This window comes from Leuresthes tenuis, unplaced genomic scaffold, assembly GCF_036924035.1.
Source record: "Leuresthes tenuis unplaced genomic scaffold, fLeuTen1.0.hap1 SCAF_16, whole genome shotgun sequence".
Lineage (NCBI taxonomy): Eukaryota > Metazoa > Chordata > Actinopteri > Atheriniformes > Atherinopsidae > Leuresthes > Leuresthes tenuis.
The window spans coordinates 16,215,143-16,233,716 of record NW_027325370.1 but is presented as its reverse complement, the minus strand read 5'-3'; the positions used below and the strand labels follow the sequence as shown (position 1 = coordinate 16,233,716).

General features: G+C 38.6%; 1 protein-coding gene across 2 annotated transcripts in view; it reads right to left on the bottom strand.

Moving 5' to 3' along the window:
- The window catches only part of LOC140271455 (plexin-A1-like), a 239,833-nt gene that overhangs the window by 62,123 nt on the left and 159,136 nt on the right, over positions 1 to 18,574 (bottom strand). For both annotated transcript variants that reach the window (XM_072366682.1, XM_072366681.1), the window contains exons 11-12: positions 13,358 to 13,454; positions 7,475 to 7,698 (exon numbers count right to left, since the gene is read on the bottom strand). In XM_072366682.1, the coding sequence (XP_072222783.1) occupies positions 7,475 to 7,698; positions 13,358 to 13,454 (321 nt within the window). The remainder of the gene's footprint in view (positions 1 to 7,474; positions 7,699 to 13,357; positions 13,455 to 18,574) is intronic.

Genomic DNA, 18,574 nt, shown 5'->3' with positions numbered 1-18,574 from the left:
ACAAGGTAATTATTTGTAAGCAGTCCATTTCCCTGTTCTCCTGCGGTGTTTTGCTGGGCAGACACTGCAGTGTGGGAGAGCAGGAAGGAAGTATACAGTGGCACAGGATTATTCTTATAACACAAACACAAATGACAAATGGAGATTTCAGCAGTGTGGTCAGGTTTGGGGAACAGATCCCATTTCATTCTAGAAAGTGGATGTAATTGTGAATCTTTAAACAGAAAAATTCAGATGATCTAATCTAATCTTGACTGATGAACAGCACTCCTGAAAAAGTCTGAGGATAAACGCCTTGCTTAAGAGCCACAATAGTTGCTGATGTAAGGAGGAACAATGACTTCTCCATCTAAAGTCCACCTCTTTAACTTTATGGAATAGGGTCAGGCAGTATCTGTTACTAAAAAGGTTGCAAAGGTTGAAAAAAAAAATTCTGTAGCAAATAACTTGATAGTCAATAATTATATACTTTAGCTCAATAACATCATTATCTCCATTATCTCAATGTTCTGAGGCTGGGAAAAAGGATAAGAAAATGCACTGTATTTCAAATTTCTCATCTTTTCTACAGCCCAGTTTGACCTTACAGAGTTTTCTCTTAAAAGTTTCACTTAAAACTCTAAAAAGACATACCCTGAGGCTAAAGAGTTTGTACAAAACCCTGCACTGCCAAATACATTTGAAAAAATCTCATCAATAATGTGCATTCAAAGAAAAAAATAACAATTCAAAGGGAATCTAAGAAAGGTGAAAAGACACAATTAAAAAGGCTTAAATCAATAAGGTTGCACTGATCATGTCAATGGAAGTGATAAAAAAAAGAAAATGGAAAAGGTTCAATTTAAATGTACAATATATCCTTGTTTTCTGAAAGCCAGTAACAGCAGTAATGAAAACAAATACACAATTTAAAGAAAAAGAAAAGAAAAACTGAGTAGAATTTGGCCAAAGGTGTCAAAAGAGGATAATCTAATGTTGCAATATCAGACGCATTTTAAAAGACGCTTTAATCTCGTAAAAATACACATAAGGATGCTTAATCCTTTCAAATTCAATTGTATCTCTTGCCAACAAGCAACCAAATAAAAGTGAAACGGATCCTCCAAACCACATTTTGGGAGCAACAGCCTGTTGTGAGAGAAGAAGAGACAATACCTTTGGCAGCATTCAAATCTGTTCTTTTACAAGGAGGCAAATTACTCTGCGTACAAAGACACAGCTTTACTAAATATCCAGAGAGCTATAGACAGACAATAAACAGAAACAATCAGCAATGATTGAAATAACGACAACCTGTGTTGTGTGTTGGAGTGTGAAAACAGATCTCCAACACGCTGCCATAGAAAATAATCTATGAGACAACACAGAAACTGTAGTGAACTGAATAGAAATATCAAGAAGGATACAGAGAGAGCTGTCTGACGATGGATAAGGATGCCTACTATTTGGAAGCTGATTCACTTAGGAACCTCAGGCGCCAGCAGAGTCTCAGTACTTTGGATCCACAAACACAATAGCCGGTAAACACTGACCAGAGTGAGTAGCCATCAAGCTCTAGGGTACGATATGGACAACAGATGTCAGAGTGTGGAAATAGGGCTTCAGATGGTTTTGGAAGAATGACGCTATGATACCACAAAACACAACATCAGCTAGCCACCAAGCCCTGGGATATAAACACTGGCACAGTCAGACAGAGAGGCAACATAGGAAGAGAAATAAGAGTGCTGTTAAAGAGATTACTCTCATTATCTGAGCGGGAAACTCAGAGAGGCAATAGTGAAGACCATGGGAACACATACTATCACGCCACAAACACGTGATAGTTACCAGGCCATGGCAAAATACTCTGCAAAACTTTATTCTGAACCTTGGAGCACATGCAACATCCAAACAGAACTATTTTGATGCTAAATTGTCTTTACTACAAATGTTTAACTGCCTTCAATATGTGTGGTAAATGTTCGAGATAAGCAGAGAGGGAAGTAGATTTAAATGAATACTGTAGCCTACAAGCTAATGATGTCTCACAAAGCAGTGTCCCCCCTGAATTTCTAGGACTGCTGAACGAATCCCTACAGAACATAGATTTTACACATAATTGCAGTTAAAGAAAATGTGGACCTCCGATTTACAGACTTGAGATGAAGCTGGAGAGAGAGGAAATCACAGCAGTGGCCTCTTTAGTGTGTGCCCAAAATCGGAACACTTTCCAGAGCAGCTCTGGTTCACAGAGAAAAGATGTCTACATAAATATGGTTGTGTATTTTCATGTGTGGCTTCATTATCAAAGCATCAACTTCATCTGGATTTTGCAATACACAAACCATAGATAACCACATATAAAAGAAGACGAAAAAAAGATTGCATGCTTTAGTACCACAGGAACCCAAAGTGCCACCCAAATGGTTCTGGTTCTTATGATAGCTTTATGATCATTTGTCAAAGTCATGAGAAGACTGAACACTGATTTGATGGTTAGTCCTTTTTTTTTGTGGAGGGCGCCACCACAGGCACGCATGATGGTTTCCAGAGAATAGGAAATCTCAACTTCTCTAAAAACGGTGTTGAGTATAACCAGTTGTCTGCAGAGCTGTAGAAAAATACCTAATTTTTCCAGTTATGTATACCATACACATTTCATGGAATAAGGAAACCAACGTAAATGACACCACCTCTAATACCTCACCACAGGATCTCACGCTTCTTTACCCTCTATCTGAGGCAAGATCATTACAGTACAGAATATGGAGCTAGACCTCTACACCTATTACCCACTATAAATGACAGATTGCAATGGTCGTGTACCACTATAATTTCCCCATAACATTTGGATTTCCATTTGAACCTCAGAAAATCTTGGAATATAAAAGCACGGTACCACATAACAAGATAACCAAAGCTGAGTCAGCGGGAACGCAGAGATGCCAGAGTGGAAATGGGAGCTCAAGCAGTTTTGGACTCACGCTGAAGTAATTGGACACAATACCACAACAACAGGACACATAATGGCTCTGTAAGGTGGGTTAGAGAACTTAAAATCAGGGATAGCAAACCCACATTTAAGCACAAACAAGCATACATGGTAGAGCTGTTTAAAAAAAAACAACTACATATGAATAGCCCTTAATGTAAAAATACAGATTTCCTTATACCATGTTTTGTCAACACTTTGCATGCACTACCCGAAACAGTAAAACGAGAAAGAGAACATTTAAAAAAAACTTGTAATGAGATTGTATGTTGTCAATTAAAACACTATCAAAAAGGAATTTCCCCTACCACATCCATTGTTTTACATATCATTACCGGGAAATAAAACCACTCGAACAAATCATCTTGGACATCTTCTTTTAGTTACTTGGCTGCCTCTTTTCAATAGCCTTAACTCCAAAATCCACCGGAGGTGAAGTACTGGGGCGTCATTTTGTGGCCATGTGGTCTTTAAAGTTTAAACTTCAGCGCTAACCACATGTGATAGCCACCTCAAATCAGCACTATTATAGCAGTTGTTTCCTATCGGTTTATTATCCAGCCCGCTACACACATCGTGTGTGTGTGTTTGTGTTTTGTAACATGGCAATCTTGATGCGGTCAAAATGAGCAATAACCAATAACATATGAGGCCCTGGAAGACGAGAAGCTGTCAAAAGTGGGAAAGTTGTTTGAAAACTTGACAATTTACATTCTCAAAAGATAATCTATGAGCATACGTTGTGTTACCTGAAAGGAAAAAATGATGAATTGGTGGTTTTAAAGAAATGAATATCATTGAGGGATTGCTTAATAGTATTTCCAGGTGGATCCATTTTTCTTCATAGATAGACGTGATTGATAATATGCTTCTGCCTTCAAACAGAGCGACCACCTGCAATTACTGCTATAATACCACGACAGCTACTGCATACTGTATAGTGCAGAGAATCTGACTCTTGACACTCAACACTACAATGTTACAGCACTACCACAGAGACTGGCTTTTCTTGAAATGGGATAAAAATCCAACTGCTGTCCTCCTCTTAATGAAGTTGCTGACGGTCTAACAGGCCACTGTGTGCCCAATTGAAACCAATGTCTATAGAGAAGAGACATGACTGGTGACCTTTACTTACTTTAACAGCAGACATGGTTTGGCCTGGTATCAAAACTGGTCAGGTGGAAAAGGTTATGGCCTGTTCTGGTGGAGAAATGTCCATCCATTCATTATCTTCTGCTTATCCGAGGTCAGGTTGTTGAGGCAACAGGTATGTAATAGGATATGTAATCCTACTGGCAAATTCTGAGTCTGCCCAGAGGCCTCTTTCGAGTTGGACATGCCTGAAAAGCTCCAAAGAGAGGCGACCAGTACTCATGCTGATCAGATAACCAAACCAACTCAGCTGACTCCTTTCGATGTGAAGCAGCAGCTCTATTCTTCCTCCGCACCCAATCTCTAAGGCTGAGCTCAGCCACCATCCAACGGAAATTGATTTCAGCCACTTGTATCAGCAGTCTCATTCTTTCAGTCACTATGTGGTGAAATGTTACAATCATATATATCATGTATCTTGATTTTTCCACCACAGGATCACATGAGCAACCAACTCCTTCACTGTCTACTACTACATGTTACCGGACGGTTCGGAGGGGAAACACCAGAGAACTGGTGACCATAGAGAACCAACAGATTTTGCAGGATGTAAACAACAGCAGAAAAAAGCTGCAACAGAGGTATCACCTGGTCATATTTGCTCCGATTGGACATTTGCATGTGGCATCTTGCACAATTCTATTGCATCTGCATAGCTTTAAATCCTTGGGACGTGCACAACTAACACTCCAATTAAAACAGGATAGGATGATACAAATACTTATTAGTGTATCTGTAATGTAGTGTGAGCATCTCTGGAGTAAGTGACTTAAATCATGCCTGCAAAATGTTCAATAAAAGGACAACACCCCTTCTTCTAACTGTAAGAGTGAAGGAGTTATGTTATTTCTTTAATTTTTAGCCCATATGGAGTGTTGAGAAATCTCAATGCATGCTCAAATTCATACGGACCAAAAGATCTACAAAAAAATCCTCCTCCATCTGTAATTTCAGTTTCTGAGTGTTGGAGCTTTCACAAGCCTTATCTATCCTAAAAATCACATGTCATCAAAATTAATACATTTTACATTTCCTCCATGCAAATGTTCAGTTTTTGGCCTTAAAATAGCTTGCATGTAACTTTACACCTTAATCTCATTTAATATGCATGGTTCATGAGTGTGCAAACTGGTAACTTCTCCACAGTTTGGCTGCAGTTTCTCAGCTTTATCTGTGCTAAAGCAACACAAAAAAGAAGAAACATTTGCTATACTGAAGCCATTCAGGCAACATGTTCACAGGGTTGTCTAAAAGTTGATTTATCATAATGATTTATTTCATGATTTGCACTTTACAATTGCTACAAATGTAATGACAAAAGAAAACGTTAGATGTTAGATATATGTTCGAAGGTCTAAAAACAAACAAAAAATAGGTAATACTTACATACGACATTATTATTAAACGGAATATTGTAAGGTTAAGGGGATATAACATATTTTTACACATAAGTAGTCCACATACACATTGGAATTAAACCATAAATACCTGTAGATTTTGTACTTGTTTGAAGAACTATTACATTTTCAACTTCTTTTTAATGTCAGTAAACTATTTCTGATCTTCCTCTACTATAAATCCACACTGACAGACATAAAGGGGAGGGAGGCAGGGAGAACTGAAAACAGACTGACTGAACCGGAGATGTGCAAAAATATACTTTAAAGACAGTTTAAAAAGAAAAAAAGAGAGAAAAAGAATCAAAACCAAACAAACTTTTTCATGCCGCTGTCTCTAAAGTAAAAGTTTGATGTAACCCTGTGTAATCTGTGCCAAGGGCAGGCACAAGGTCCTTACATGTGAGAGTTTCTAATAGCAGCACATTAAACTGGAGCAGCTTTCATTCTCGGTTCAGGACACGTAGGGCTTTTGTGACCACGGGGACTTCAACAAAGAGAGCTGATGCAACTGCCTATCAAGATTTACAAGCCTTGGATCTCCACAGGTGACATTACAGTCTTCCCGGGTTGACGTGACGATGATGTGGTGCTCAAAGAAGCCAAACTGCTTTTCTTTGCAGGTGATCTTGAAACGGCGTCACCGGTGACTGGAGTATTTCTTTTAGCTGTTGTTGACTGTGGAAGCTGGAATTTTTTTCCTCTCTCCTCATGATACGATGCAGCTCTTGAACTCCACTTTGTGGGTGTAATTCACATTTTGGTTGCAGCATGTAAAATACATTTACGCGAGCGGAAAAACTATTTCATAAAGTTTATAATGCTTTTATAATGGTTCATAGCTATTCATATCCGTTTACATTTCTTACCAACAGAGCCTATTTACTCAGAGTATCTAGTTTATTGCTTTTAAAAATGCAAAGAGGAAATGTAAAATATACCCATGTTTTCAGAGTTTTTCTGTGGATAGAAATCTAAATATATTGAAGAATAAGGGACTGAATAGGAGATGTGATACGATCTGTTGGTACCATTAGCTAGGCAATTTTTTTATGAAATAAAGTAATAAAATTAATTAGAATTAAATCGATTATAACTGGACTGAATTGGACCATACCTAATCAGACTATGTGGAACTTATTTGATCTTTCTTAAAAGGGTCTCAAAATGACTTCTGCTGTGAATTAGCACCACATAAGGAAAATGAATTGAACCGAGTTGAATTCAAAAGGCACTATCAGTGATCTAAACATAAACCAACAAACTGCTCAAAACTGTGACTAAAATTAACCTTTTTCCAGCTGAAAGGTTTTTAGATATGCCAACTAACATGGGTTTTAGGTTGCTTGATTTTGTTGGCCACCTAGTTCAAGGCTCATGCTGGTTTGAATCAGTTTTTCAATGTGGTAAAATTCCCTGTTAACACCTAGCTAATAAAAAGTGCTGCACAGGCCATGTTATTTTCAACACTCTGATTTGGAGCACATATATATATGTGAAACATGAAACAATGTTGCGCTTCTCATCAATCCAACCAGAAGCCATTTGAAGTTAATCACATTGAAATTACATCCTGTAAAAGTTAAAGAGTGAGTTTGTGTTAACATTTGATTTCTGCCGATAAAAACAAACTTACAGAGTAAATTAGGCTGTAAGCAGAGCAATAGATCGCTTTCATATGCTCTTCAAAACAAATAGGGATACAATAGAGAATGTTAAGACCCCATAAAGATATAATACGGTACTTCAGTCTTGCTAGAATGTGGCAGTTATAACCTGGCATCTGCACATGGACAAGAAAAAACAAGAAACAACATAAAGATGCTCTCATATACACAGAGAAACATACTCACAAACTTAGTTCATCATCGGTACATTACAAGGCTTGTCAAGTCACGGTGGGTGATTTCATTTTCTGTAGGCAGCCATAAAAAACATACATACATACCTTAGTGATCTTGGGGTGGGTGCAACGGCTGTTTCCAGATGTGGCATGCATCCAGCCTCCACCCTCAGCCAGCTGCAGCGGCAGGTGGGAATTTCCTCCTCCAGTACACTCCTGCCTTAAGGAGCACTTCTTGTCTTGAACACACCAGCCACATTCAAACCTGGGGTCAGCTTTGAGGCACATTCCGCAGCTGTCCCGCAATGCCCTGCACTTGTACAGGTGCGCTGGTTGAGACAGAAAGGGGAGTCCAATTAGTGCTGTGCTCCTCAGCTTATCAGTGGTTTTAAAAAAAAATAAAAATAAAAAATGTAACCTATTAGCTAACTTGAATGAAAATTTATGAATGTGTGTTTTCAAAGATGCACCTGTCAATCAGCCATGACCATTAAGTCCAGATCATGTGCCAATCAGAAGCTTAAAATTCTAGTATTCATAGGAAAGGTATACAGAGGAAGCAATGCTTAATAAAAAGTTATGTACCACCATTCGTTTCTTTATATTTTGCCTTCAAACAGCCAGTCTTGTAATCTTTTAAAGTGGTCTTAAGCAATACTTCCACAAACTTTCTGAAGGTGTTTTAAAGTTTATATAGATATAGATATATTTAAGATTTCATATTTTCTTATTATATATTAATATATATAAGAATGTGTTTTTTTAAGCCACATGATCTATGAATTATTCAAGTATAAAATGGCACATAACCCAAGGGATGAAACAGAGTTGTGTCAAGACATAACAGACAATTTAGCAAAGAACCAGTGTTTAATTGCATCTTTAGGCATTTCGTTGCTGGCAGGCTTCTTTGACTTCTTCTAATAAAATGCCAAAGACAACTCAGTTAAAGGAAAAAAAAAATGTATTTCAGCACCAACAAGGAGACCAACAAAATAACTATTAGCTGAAAAATTGGCATATTTGTTAGATATTGTATTATGTAGTGAGCCCTTAGCAAATTTAAAGAAACTGGAAGAAGATGAAAAAAGAAGTATCAGGCCTAAAAAACTATCTACAGCAGATGGACAGTATCTGAAAGTGAAGTCCTTATGAAATTGGAAAAAATCCAGCAAAGACCTGACACAGAACCAGAGAGATGAATCTAGTCCTTCAGTTGATCTATCTACTGTTGGCCCAAGCCACATCAGAAATCGTCTCCATGGAAGGGTGGCTGTCAAGAAGCCATTCTTAAGGAAGGGAAACAGGGAGAAAAGGCTGAGCTATGCCAAATGACAACAGGTCTTATGGAGGGATGAATCCTCCCCAGAGCTCAGCCCTCAACATTACTGAAGCAGTGTGGGATCATCTTGACAGAGAACGGAACAAATGGCAGCCGACATCCAAAGAAGAGCTTTGGGATGTCCTTCAAGAAGCCTGGAGAACTATTCCTGAAGACCACTTAAAGAAATTACAGAAAGCTTGTCTAAGAGGGTTCAGACTGTGTTGAAGAATAAAGGAGTTCTTGCCGAATATCGACTTTCAAGCTGGTTAGAATTGTACAAACTCTGTTTTTTGCTTTATATACTTTATTTCTATTTGTTTGTACATGCTATAATGAAATCAGTACACCTAATTCCCAACAACCCGCCAATACAATATCATATTTTAGCATGTGTGCAAAATCAGTCAATATACTGAACATTAAGGGACCTTTAGCATGATTCACTCATACAGACTTTTTTTTGCATATGTGGGAACACTGTAGCTGTGCAATGGTCCATGTAATGGGCACAATGATACAGACACTGACACGCACCTGCTTACATGCTGTCATATTCTTATAAAATACCAACAAAATCCTGTTTGAAACCAGAGTTGCTGAACATTAGACAAAATATAGATAGATTAATTTGATTTACATCTATCGGGGACATAGTGGCTACGTCATCTCTAAAGTCTACTGTCTACAGTGTTTGCTTATAGCCTATAGTACCAAATCTGTTGCTAATCCTTCTGTGTCAAAATGGCAGTTTTAAAATATTTAAAATATATATTCCCTAATAAACTACATAACCCAGTAAATTAAGCATGACTTGCTTTTCTTTTAAGTTAGCTAAATGATTAACCAAAGTTAATTGAGAGACAGAGTTATATTGCTTAGATAGTAACCCCCTGATCTAACCTTGTTTATGAAGTATTTTTTGAATGAATGGAAAGTTTTGCAACTTGTTAATTTAAAGTAAGGTTGAACTTGTAAAGAAAAAAAAAGTAATCAGGAGTTTACGTGTGAGCCTGAGAGAAAACAGAACAGCATAATTTAATGTTAATCACCCACACAGCACCTAAAACCTTCAGTGGGTGATTATTACCACTCCGAGGCTCTGACGATGAGAAAATTCTGTTCCCACTGATAAACAGAGATGGGGGGGTGGGGTGTGTGGGGGGGTGTTGAACAAGCCACCTAGAGGGATATCACAGAAATTAATTCAACAGGTAATGTCTTCTAACGCCAATAGGGAATTAATAATTTGTTTTGTGAAAAACCATTCCCACAACTCTGTAGAGAGGAAAAAGTCATTAAAAAGTAAAAAAAAAAAAAAAAAAAGAATTAATAAATTGATAATTAAATAAATCAAACCTCAAACACCTGAGAACTGAAGGAAGAGGAGATGAAAGGAAGCAGGGAGGAGGGAGAGGATCAATTTTAGCTGCGCTTGTTAACAAAACAGCAACAAGGATTGTTATGAATTTAAAGATGATGTGGCCCCGGGAGGCTGAGAGAAAAACAGAGCCAGGAAATGTGAGAGAGGATGAGAGACAACCAGAGGGACACATTTTAAATAGCAGCCAAAGAGAGCGAGTAGAGAGCAGAAGCAAACAGAGGAGAGAGCAAAAATGCCAGGAAATTCTTTGGTTTCATGTTATTTATTTTGTCATTTGTTAATGTGCATCATTATTAACTTAGTAGATGCTACGTTGCCACCACCTGCAGGCAGGTTAGGTTGCCGTCACACAAGTTAGAGCGATTTAAAAAGAGGTGAAGTGGAAAAACAGAGAGGGAAAAGAAAAAAAAAGTGCATGGAAGTATCTCCTCTCTCCTCCTTCAGCAGACAGACGGCAGCCGGACTTCAAAGCGAGCCTTTTTCGTATCCATCTGCTTGACTCGGCCCTACGCTCGGCCTAATCTGATTAGCTACGGCTCAGCTTAAAAGTAGCGCGACGCTAATTAATCTGAACCAAATGAATGATTTAATTAACATTAACATCTCCACTTTACACCAGGGCAAAGCTGGGCCAGCGCAGAGCTGCTCTGCCTCAGACGGATAATGCGGCTCCAATTCAAAAAGAAAAAAAGGCTGGGATGGAACAGGGAGGGATTAATAGAGGATGGAGAGAAAAAGAGGGGAAAAGGAGGAGAGGGTCATTATGAGATTTGTAAGAGTGAGGACAGTTTCATAATCCATGTTTTTATAGCACATTACACCGTTAACACTAAGCATGGCATTAAATTTATATAATCACAATGGATATACTGTTAGGGGTTTAGCAAAAAATAATCTGTAGGGTGTTGATGGGATTGTTCATCCCTACCAATTAGATCTAAAATATGTGCCAGCAGTCTGTCTTTGACTTGTTCTGAAGAACACACAGCTGGTATTGCATAAATTATCAGCCACCAAGAAAGTCAAGTAGCAAATACTGCCTCCTCAAAGTCAACTGGAACATACTTGACAAGTTGACACATGCAGACACACCCACACACATTGAATCTAAAATCATTTGATTTTCTACCCTCACTGCTCTGCACCCTGCTGTCGCATGTAAATCATTGATTTCAGCAAACAACTACGGTGTCTGTTTTTAATTTTACTGTTTAAAACAAATGCATCTGACGTATGGATGTAGAACAATAACAAAAGAAGTTTTAGTCAGTCGTGCAACCTGCTTAAAAAGTGCACCTTCATGCAAGAGTGACCTCCCACCTGTATTCTTCCAATCAGCATCAACTGAACTTTGTACAGCAAAGACTGCCCTAAATTTACCTAAATGTTTGGCTCATCAAATCACCAGGATTACTGAAATTGATTGAGGAATGTCTTTCAGAGGCTGTGGTAACACAACATATAAATCTGGGGAATAGCGTAGCTAAATGTAATTAGATGAGTGATGCACAGCTTAGCTTAATGCATAGGTGTATTATTAAATTGTGTCATTAAAGTGTATTTGTAGTCCCATTTGTAGTTACGGTATCTGCTGTTGAGTTGACGATAGATGTGCTTAAAAGACACATTATCTTGCATGTAAACTAATCACCTATCTATTTTCCTGGCACCTCAAAAATCATACAAAACACTCACAAGTAGTTTTCTTTTTAGACAGCAATAGATTGAGAAGGGATTTAAACATCATGCTCCTCTGATGATCTTTTTATCCTGATTTACCACATGTCCTGGTGTGCACTTGACGTGCACATGCAAACACACACATACACACACTCACTCACATTCACACTTCTGCATAGTTAGAGTGTAAACACTGTTTGCCTCTTATTGATCTTTCAATAAAAGCTTTTATTGATATTCATTGTATGCTGAACGTTGCAGAAGAGCAAATGTTGCCAAAATCCTTCAGCTTTAATAGCTTTTCTTGTAATACTTTTAGTTACAGTTCCTTATTTGATTATCAATAAATCACAATTTAATAGTTTTGTATTATTTAAGACCAATTTCTTTTGCAAATCAGCTTTTTTTCTCTCTGTATTAGGAAAATCTAGAAATTCTGGTTTATCACTTCTGAAGAGTTTGCAAAGGTATTGTCAACCCTTGCTTTACTGTTGCGCCCTGGTAATGAAAACCAGTGTTCAAAAAGTTTTTAACAGACAAAATAAACTTTGATACTACAGTACTGAGAGAAATTATTCACCAAAAGGAGGCCTAAATTGAGCAGTTTAGCATCAGCATTGTATAATTTAGAGCAATAGATGCATTAAAAACAAGATGTTTGATTCCCAGAGTTCATCTCTGTATGGAACAGAACACCAAAAAAGATCACGTTTTACAAAAAAGCAAAACAAAGCCTTGGATAAAAATAACAGGATTAGGTCATGTCCAATAAGCAACTACTTTTTAAGCAATTTGCAAAAATGAACTACCAGTCTAATATCCATTAAAGTGAGGTCAGGTGTAATGGAAATGATGCGAGATTAAAATGTGCGTGTGTTTTACTTCAGGTGAAAGAAAAAAGCAGAGGGTTAATAGATTATAAAACGGTTAGTTAATCTGAATCCACTCGTGTTCGGAGCAAAAGACTTTATGACACACTTGAGAGCAAGACTTGCATTATCTTGTGTAATGGGACGTCCAAAATCGTTAGCCTCCACCACCCAATATATTACACTTGATGAAGAATTTAGAATTGGTAATTGTTTTCCACTACATGCACAAATAGCGATTAAAAATAATAAATACCATCCCTCTAAGTCACTTTCTGTTTTTCTTGATCAATCCCTTTATTCACATCTAACCCCTTCCATTATATAGTGCATTTATCAACCTGTCATCCAGCTATCGCTCTTCTTTTTTCTGCTGCCTATTCCTTTACGCATTTGTTTATCTTCCTGTCCAACATCCATCCCTATTAATTTCTGTGTTGGATGTTCGTTTGTTATCGTCACCATCCATCAATCACTCCCTCTACCCCTCTTTTATCCCCGAGACAAGAATAGTGTTTTTTGTAAACGAATGGTACACTTTCACCTTTCTCCCTGACGGTTGTCAAGAAATGAAATTACATAGTTCTTATGAGGGGAAAAAAACTGCACACGGCATTGTTGCTTTGCAGAATATCACAGCAGGCAAATAAACAAGCAGCGCTGTCTGCGTGTTCAGACAACATGTGGAGAGAAAAAAGAAGGGGCGATTACAAACTGAAAAGGAAATGTTCTACCTTGAATGTTAAAGGGGTTGTCGATGACAAAGTTTCCATTCCACACCACAGAAAGGTCAACTGGCAGGTCACTGATGTCACTGCCCTCGTAGTCATACTGGAACAGAGAAACAAAAAAACAAGTAGTGTGAGAGAAACTGTTTGTAATGAATTCAATGCAAATTGGGAACTGTGTGAGATATGGTTTCATTTGCATAGCGATTCACCCGGACTCGTTCAATGCAGACAGTAATACAACCCAAAAACACATGGATGCATAAATCAAAATTCACCAAAACACGCGTATTTCATAAATACACATGGAGAAGATGGGTTACAGTTGAATAGGCATTGAGGAATGGAAAGTGGGATGACGAAATGAGGGGAGTTAGCTAGAGGGGGTAAAGACAGGACAGTTGACAAGATGAAAATAGAGAGGAAGAGGAGGAGAAGATGAAAAGAAGAAGAAGAAGTAGGAGAAGTGGAGGTATGAGATGGTCAGCGGAGTGAAGGGAGCCAGAAATGGTACATTGACGTGTGAAAGGACCTTATCCATTTAAACATAAGCTAAGTGGTGGGATGAAGGGAAGGGAGAGATAAGATGCAGAGCAAAGTAAAGTGAAATTGGCATTTCCAATTTGCTCACTGACACACTGGATTTGGTAGACAGGGCTCGACTGTCCCATATGAGGAAAAGGGGCCTGAAATACACACACACTCACATGTACATTTACAATCTCAACTTTTCCAGAATCTACTCTGAAGTTGATCTATTTCTGTTTTCCATGAACTGTTGGAATAAATACTATGGTATACTATATACCATATATATGTATACATACATAAAAAATTAAAAAAAGAGTTACTATCTACACATATAGATAGTCCTAATGTGATCACCTTAGCCTATAGCTCAGAAACTCAAACTCTGGTCATTGAGGGCAGATCCTGATTCAGATTAAATGGATCTCTTCAAAAGATTGTTAAATTCTGCACAAACCGGCTAATGACACATGGATCTGAATCAGGTGTGTTGGAGCAGGGAAGCATCTAAAATCTACAGGACAGTGGCCCTCGAGGACCGGAGTTTGAAATCCCTGCTCTAGCTCTACTGTCAGGAACCTTGAAGTCATTTCTGACCAGGAGTTTTCATTTTACTCTCACATTAAACAGGTCTCTAGAGCTGCCTTCTTTAAAAGAAAAATAAGGAGCGTCTTGTTCCAAAGTGATGCTCAAAAACTGGTCCGTGCATTTGTCACATACAGGGTGGACAACTCCAGTGCCATTTTAACAGGCTGTGCAAGAAATTCCCTGAAGATATTTCAGTCTATCCAGATTGCCGTGGCCACAGTACTGACCGGTACTGCCAAGCGAGACCACATCTCTCCCGTTTTGGCATCTATACATTGGCTCCCTATAAAATTAAGAATTTAATTTAAAATTCTTCTCATTACATACTAAGCCCTCAATGGTCCGACTCCTACTTATTTGAAAGATCTTACTGTTCTCCCCACAAGATGACTTTGCTTTCAGCACTCTGCTCTAAGTGTTGCTCCCAGAATTAATAGAACTAGAATGGAAGGCAGTGACTTCAGTTTTGCTCCAGGATCCCCACCTGAGGAACGAGTTACATGCTTGAGTGCAGGACACTGACACTCTCTCTGATTTTAAACTAAAACTTCAAACGTATCTCTTAGAAAGAGCCCATTATCAATTCATCAATATGCCTGTGATTTACTTGTTTTAATATACCTTTTATTGTTTGTCTTTTGTACTCTTCCAATACTTTTTGCTTTTATTGCTATTTTAATTGCATTCGTGAGTGGTCTCTTAAGGTACATTATTTTTCAGCACAATGGTGGGCATCTTTTTGTTATTCTAAAATGGTAGTTCATAATATCCTTTAATAGATGCTTTGGCATGACGAACAGTAATTAGTAAATGTTTCTTTCAACCCTTCTTGTCGTAAAATTTGCCAGTAGCAGTTTGAATCACTAAGATGTTATGCCTGCAGGTCTGAAGGCAGTAGAATTAATAGCAGTGGTCTAAATCTCGCATTACTGATTCTATGTATATTGGAAATAATGTACCGTGTGGGTTGTGTGTTTTCCAATAAAATAGTTAAGCTGCTGATGCCGTGCAGGTAAGCATTTAATAAATCAAAGCCTGGGACTGCTGTAGACCTTTAAGTTTGTGCAAGAGCCAGACAGCGAAAAAGATGAGATACAAAGACAATTTGAAGAAAAAGAGAAGAAAATAAACAAGTGGGGGATGAAAAAAGGAGACATTGTAAACAGCCACAGGAGGAGGACTGTGGGAAGTCTGGAACTCTGTTGAGACATTAAAAAGATGAGGTGAACACAGCCAAGTGAAACCACAGGATTCTGGGAGGTCAACAGCTCCATAAGAGAGAGATTAAACTAAAACACTCTAAACTGAAAAACTCTCGCCACAAAGCAGAGGCTGATTGAACTTACTCCCTTCCCACTAGTGCAGTGTGACCCTGATCCATCACCCTTGAGGTAGGCTGTTGACTTTATTAGCATCACTATTCTATCCCACTGGCTAAAGCCATGTGTATGGCAGCCCAGTGAAACCACAGGACCCCCACACACATACCCACATACTACTTTCTCCTCTCTTCTTTCAGTGGCCTGGCCCCCATTAAACTTTAAGTGTTTCAACTTGTCTGTCGTCACCAAAACACTGGCTGAGCTTGTTCCCCTGTCAGTCCCTGCCCACCCTGCTGCCCGCCACATCATGCTTTATTCATACTGTCACATGATTTAAAATGCTGACACAAACCACACTATGACACCGTGCCACCCAGCCACAATGAGCGTCACCCTCTGTCTCACTCGCTTTCGGGGGGGAAACGCTGCAGAAAAAGAAAAGTCATAAGCTGCAAAAAGTGAAGCACTTGGACACTGCTAAGTTTGGAGCTAAATGTGAACAGTTTTACAATAAAATACTGACATGTTTATATCTAGAGAGTGACACTCAAGTTGCCAGGCTGACATAATATAGATATTTCCAAACTAATTAAACACTGAACTGAGCGCACAGAGGGTGGTAATTTATTATATTTGCAAATATTTTCTTGTAAGCGAAGTATTGGACCAAGAGAGATGATTATCTAAATAGGGAGATAAATCAATATTTAGGAAGTCACTAAAGCTATTTCTAATTACTCCTTGGAGGAGCATGAAGGTGCCCACCAATTTCATGGCAATCTATCCAATAGCTCTGCAGATATTTCAACAAGCTGCATTCCAGTAACATCTGAAGTCTGAACTCAAAACTGGGAATGGCATCACACCCGAGTTGACCGCATTAAAGCTGAAAGTCAGACAACTAATAGGATTTGCTTACTGACTGGATAGGCTATTTGTCCTATAGTCAGTCACATGTCAAATTTGCCGTGGGAAATACAGTAAACCCTCATATAATGAACATCTGACTTCTGTTTGGTTTATGCTCACTGTTCACCCCCTAGCTAATGGCAGTGCGTGCTAAAATTGACATCACAATAGCTGGCACTGGGGAGGTTTTGGTGTCGTTTTGACCAGTTGTGCACGTCTACATTTTTATAACCTGGCACACACTGGTTGCATTTCAGAAAATGGAGAGCTGCAGGGAAGAGGGTGCAAGCAGGCCCAACTCTAACGGCATCTGTACGACGCATCAAAACCCGAGAAAGTATAGCTATTTTATATGTAACAAAAATATCACAAATGCCTTACAAATTAAACAGAGAAGCTTTGCACTTCCTGTACGACATCTTCTAAAGCTATTTCTGTGGTGCCAGGGTGCCAATTTCTTGTCACAATGTGTTCAATGTCACAATTTCTTGAGCAACGAGCAAAGGCAAGTAGAATAATTACATCTTTGCGGGGTGTTCCAGAGAACTTTCCTACTGGGAACTCAAAAATTCCAACTTCCAAGTTCAACTGGAGGGCACCATCATTTTAACCTACGGCATTGAAAAATGGACCCTGAAGTCTTCCTTCAGTGTTAATTTGTCGTGCAAAAGGGACCTCACTAAACAGCCTGAATATTTCACTCCAACATACAACGAGAACAACCTTTTGGTGGTTGGAAAGACAATGCTGAGAAGAATCAAAATTGGTATGCCTCATCCTCTGGGGCTCACAAACATCTGTCCAAAATTGACTGACGATGCATCTCATAATTACTGAAATAATTCAATCTGGACTAAAGTAGTGCATACTGACTGACCTTACTATCTCCAGACACACCCTTCCTGTTCAAGTAAAACCATATCTAAATCAAATTTAAAAAATAATGCAACACCCTGTTAAGTGGACTTTTTAATCGTTAAACATAACACGATCACTATTTTTAGTCTGAACAGCTCAAAAAGGCAGCTTTTCTTCTATCTTGTCTGTGAACGTATGCTTTAGGTTTTCATTTTCAGAAGAGAATGTTAGAGGAAGAGACAGAAACACCATATCTGCACTAATATTCACCTGAGAGTTTTACTTTCTGTACGGCTGACGTCTCAGAGAACATTGGGAGGAGTTTGGCTGAGCCGATACATTGATTGAATGGTTTATAATCCAGCTAATTAACATAATTCATAGAATAAATTAAAATGGATGATCAGAATAAGAAGAAAATAACTAAAACCTCTCCAAAAACACATTTCAGCTCCACATCATTGCTATTCTGACTCATGGCCTGGAAGTCACTTTACCTAAATCATCCTTAATCCAATATTTAAGGCCTGATGAGGAATGACTAAACTCTTTTATTTTACCAGTGATTTGGTTTTCCACATTACCTGCAGCTATGCATCTTTGACATTACTGTTTAATCTCTCCTGTTTTCTACATTTATCTTTTCGAATGAAAATTAGATGTTGGTGTTTCTGGGCTGTAGCTTAACAGAATCCGTCATTACAGATACAAACATACAACTAAACATTTATAGTTTTGACCTGCAGAAATTGTAGTTCAGAGTGTAAAGTGTTCTTTTTGAGCTGGCATTTGCAGCTCTTGAGTTTCAGAAACTTGGTGACTTTTAGTGTAGCTTTGCTCTTAAAGTGGTGCCAAACCTGCTATTGGTGGAACCCTGTGGGCAAAAGTTTTACTCCTCCTACTGAGAGGCCCCTCTGCTGGCCTGATGGCCTGACTTCCCTCCCCTGAGCGCCCAGAGCTGCTGGAGATGAGTAATCAGACTCATTACTGAAGCCTCTGGCCAGCTCCTTCATGTCAC